Source organism: Oncorhynchus masou, chromosome 17 (genome assembly GCF_036934945.1).
Source record: "Oncorhynchus masou masou isolate Uvic2021 chromosome 17, UVic_Omas_1.1, whole genome shotgun sequence".
NCBI lineage: Eukaryota > Metazoa > Chordata > Actinopteri > Salmoniformes > Salmonidae > Oncorhynchus > Oncorhynchus masou.
The window spans coordinates 37,071,178-37,075,330 of record NC_088228.1 but is presented as its reverse complement, the minus strand read 5'-3'; the positions used below and the strand labels follow the sequence as shown (position 1 = coordinate 37,075,330).

Sequence of the window (4,153 nt, the reverse complement as noted above, 5' to 3'; positions counted from 1 at the left end):
TATGTGCATGTGTTGTTACCTGTTGTTAGCAGGTGGTCGTCTGTGTGTGTCTGCTCACAGGCCAGGCCTGAGTAGGAGAGCAGGTGGGAGTGTGGGACCTGCTCCACTATCACCGCAGGAGAGGCCAAGTGCTCGTCCAGCTGCAACACAGAGGGACAAATGATCTGTCATTCCCTTTAATTTCGTTCTAATTCATTCTATCCAACACTTTAGGGGCATATAAATTCCGATATTTTCAAAGTGTTTGATATTGTAAATCAATTCAGGGGTATTGGGTACGGCTACCAGAAACTCAGTTCAAGGGAAAGTGTACTAACATCTGTGCCTTAAGGTTCCAGCCTCTAGGCAGAGGTTGTAGTACACAAACATACAGTGAAACGAGACTAGATGATATGGTGATAGAGAAATGTAAGTGAGCAGACTACTTTCGCTGTTGTTTTTTTTAAATAACTCAGTGTGTTCCTAATGGACATTGGCGTGGGATGCTTCAATAACTACGGCTGACGTCATCATCGTGTCATGCTTGGCTACTGTATGTCTCGACTCTACCACTGCGTTCAATAGTGGTTCTACATTGACACGCGATTCCAGAGGAGGCGTTGACGCTTTATCTGTTGGCGTGCACACACACACACACACACACACACACACACACACACACACACACACACACACACACACACACACACACACACACACACACACACACACACACACACACACACACACACACACACACACACACACGGTCACTCCCACCTGTAGTCCGGTATTCACGCGGTCGCTGGCATACTCGAAGATGAGTTCCGTCTGCCGCAGCATGGCAGACATCCCAGGAGACTCTGATGGCAGCTCTACGATGTCTTCATCCGAGCATTCCACGTTAGACGTCCAAACAGTCTCACACCCTCTACGTTTTTAGGTCCCAGAGCCCCGGATATGAGTTAGAAGTGTCAAATCACAGGTTCTGTGTTTCATAAGTTCCAGAGCAGGACAGATAGGTTGTATACAAAGCTTCCTCCCCCCCCTCGTCCTTTTCTGTGTCCGGGGTCTTTCACAGGTCCTTCTGAGGATGAGTGACTTTCAACCGCATTGCTGAATAACAGCACAGTGACTAAACTGGCTAAATTAAATAGCTGGCTAGCTAACCAGTTGCTCACTCCAGCGCAGTGGCTAGACCTCTCAGAAGAGTGAGTGTTGGCTTGGCTTTGCTACTTGGCAAAATTGTTGAGATAAAATCCTGCAGGCCTCCTCAGTAGATGGTCCGTAGTTGAAATGCTGAACAAGAGCATAGTTACTTGTTTTCTCTTCTTCACGGTTTCTATTCTAGATGAGGAAGTGTAGGCCGCCAACGGTCCTGTGGTCGTAACCTGCGAAAAGGGAACAGAGACAGAGGGGTGGGGGTATGGGGGGGACGGAAATAGAAAAATATATAAATAACATTAGAGAAGGTTCTTCAGGGCATGATAACTCTACATGTACTCTACATGTGCCACACTCTTTCGGATCAAACACACACCTTGAGCAAAGTGCAGACAATGAACAGGATCACATGATCAGGGCTCTCTAAACTCTGCTGGTAGAACAACAGTCTGTTAGGAAGACCCAGGGCAAAAACAATGTCTGCCAAGCTGAGCCAAGACCTCTTACAACCAGCAACTATGTGTATACCTTCCTCTTATCACGTTCTTTATTCTGTTCTGTCTTATTCTCTCTCTCTCTCACGCTGCTTTCTTATCTCCCCTTCCAAAGAAGCCAAACCAGCAACAGAAAAGAAGCTTCCGGAGTGAGTCATGAGTGTGTGTTATATGAGTGTACTGTGTGTGTGGAAGGGAGGTAGGGGAGGCAAAAACGAGCAGCTGTGTCTGCTCAGAGGTCCTAATGCTCAGGTCACACAATGGGCATCTGCGTTAGGGTGTGTCTGTGTCGTGGGTCTGTGAAAGGAAACTCCTCATTTCAAGATATAGTGTTTTTCCTCTGGTTCGGTATGCCAGGAATGTGTTTGGAATAGCTGCTATGAGAGATAAGCCCAGAACTAACAGACAGACACACAGGGTTAGATTACTACAGGGAGAAGGGTGGGGGAATCACAAAAGGGGCTAGATAATGATTGATTGTGCATTTGACGTGTGTTTAATCTCGTTAGGATTTCTTCCACATATGGGACTAGTTGTTAAACAACAAACAAGTTTGACAAACCTACATCTGACAAATTGACATCTTCGTCCTACATCATTAGGTTACATATACTTGGTCTGTTGTTCCACAGAAATGTGCTTATACAACCATCATCACTGTGTCTGAAAGACACAACCCCCAACCATAACCCAGCCCTGGCCTGTCCTCTCTGCATTCACGCCAGGCATTGTCCATGATGTCAGTTAGATAGGATCACACACACACACACATTCCTGTATGCCTCTGGTTTCTTTCTCACTCTCCTCAACTCACTCACCTCCCTATTTGTTCACTCACTCAGTCACCCACTCATTTTCTCCACTCGTTTACTCACCTGTCCTCTTCTCTTCAGGTAGTTGCTGACTGCTGTTAGCACCAGAAAATCCTGTTTCTGCTGTTGCTGGTCTACCATGTCCCCTTGCTCCCTCCTTCTCTGTTTCTCCCTCCCTCTGCCCCCCCCCCCCCTCTCTCTCTCTCTCTCTCTCTCTCTCTCTCTCTCTCTCTCAGGTGTCAGGTTGCAGCTCGGTGACAGGCACCATGACGACAGTTGTTATGCCACACACCTGCGTTTACCTGATCTCCTCCCACTCTACCCTTAACCCTTTAGGAGAACGAAAGAGAGAGAGGAGACTTCCCTAGAGAGACAAAGAGCTGCTCGCAGGGCAGACATGCATGCTGTAGTCATATGCCTATGCATTTTGAATGCCAATATGTTTTCACAGGAGACTTCTGGGAATGCCAAACAGAAAATGTCTCCATTTGCTGTTCTGTTTTGCTTGTGTTCAGCAGATATTGTCGCGATATGTGTTGTTGCTTGCATAGCATAGGGAATAATGTGATACTTGACACTTGTGGCAGCATTGGTCACAATGGAGAGGAAAGCCTGTTGGTAGTCTGTTGGTAGTCAAGACTGTTCAACCCCCTCCTCCATACTGCCCAATGTGGGTTTCCTGTTCTAAGCTGACAGCGTGTGCGTGTATGTGCATGACGGCTAAGAGAGCAAGATGCAACTGAGGCTGTTATCGCACAGGAAGCACAACCCTTTCTGTGGGCTCCACTTCCTCCTGAGAGAAAGGGAGGGAGCGGAGGAGGCCTATTATAACGCGGGAAAAGCTGTCACCATGGAGACCAATGTTCCGTTGTACTTCTGCCAGACTGCCATCTTGTATTATGCTGGTTTAGAATGTTGGGTTACCGGTAACGCTTCTCCATGTTTTCTGTTTCGCTCTGTATGTTCCAATATTGTTAAATGGCTCCTGCACTTGTCCCCCCCCCTCCCCCCACATACACACACACACAATGGTCCATCCCAAGGTTCCTCTATTACACACACGTCTGTGTCTGTGGCTTCAGTCATATCTGAGCCTGTGATGTCGCTGCCAGGCCCTTAGGGACAGTGATAAGCTTCATAACACACTCAATGCCCTGTGTGTGTGTGTGTGTGTGTGTGTGTGTGTGTGTGTGTGTGTGTGTGTGTGTGTGTGTGTGTGTGTGTGTGTGTGTGTGTGTGTGTGTGTGTGTGTGTGTGTGTGTGTGTGTGTGTGTGTGTAAAGAAAGCACATTGTGAACTAGGCCAGGCAGATAGAGGAACAGGGAAAGAAGCTGATAAGCTTCCTCTTTTGCCCCAGGTGACCAAGCCTAGCCAATCTAACATGGATAAATTATGGGGAGACTCTGAATAACATTACATGTTTTGATGAGCAACAAATCTTAAAGGGATACTTTGCGATTTTGGCAATGAGGGCCTTTATCTACTTCTGAGTGGAAGACCTGAGTGGCGCAGCTGTCTAAGGCACTGCATCTCAGTGCAAGAGGCTTCACTACAGTCCCTGGTTTGAAACCAGGCTATATTACATCTGGCTGTGATTGGGAGTCCCATAGGGCGGCGCACAATTGGCCCAGCATCGTCCGGGGTAGGCTGTCATTGCAAAAAATGGTTTGTTCTTAACTGACTTTCCTAGTAAATAAAGGTTCA

The 4,153-nt window shown here is 47.3% G+C and overlaps 1 protein-coding gene across 3 annotated transcripts in view; it reads right to left on the bottom strand.

Annotated features, from left to right (window-relative positions):
• LOC135558964 (ETS-related transcription factor Elf-1-like) overlaps positions 1-2,619 on the bottom strand; it is an 11,010-nt gene extending 8,391 nt beyond the window's left edge. The window contains exons 1-3 of one of the 3 annotated variants that reach the window (XM_064993216.1): positions 2,513-2,619; positions 760-1,370; positions 20-140 (exon numbers count right to left, since the gene is read on the bottom strand). In XM_064993216.1, coding sequence (XP_064849288.1) covers positions 20-140; positions 760-831 — 193 coding nt within the window. In that variant the 5' untranslated portion in view covers positions 832-1,370; positions 2,513-2,619. Of the gene's footprint in view, positions 1-19; positions 141-759; positions 1,371-1,519; positions 1,788-2,512 lie in introns of those variants that run through there. The other 2 variants (XM_064993217.1, XM_064993218.1) reach the window with 2 other exon arrangements.
• Positions 2,620-4,153: the final 1,534 nt, after the last annotated feature.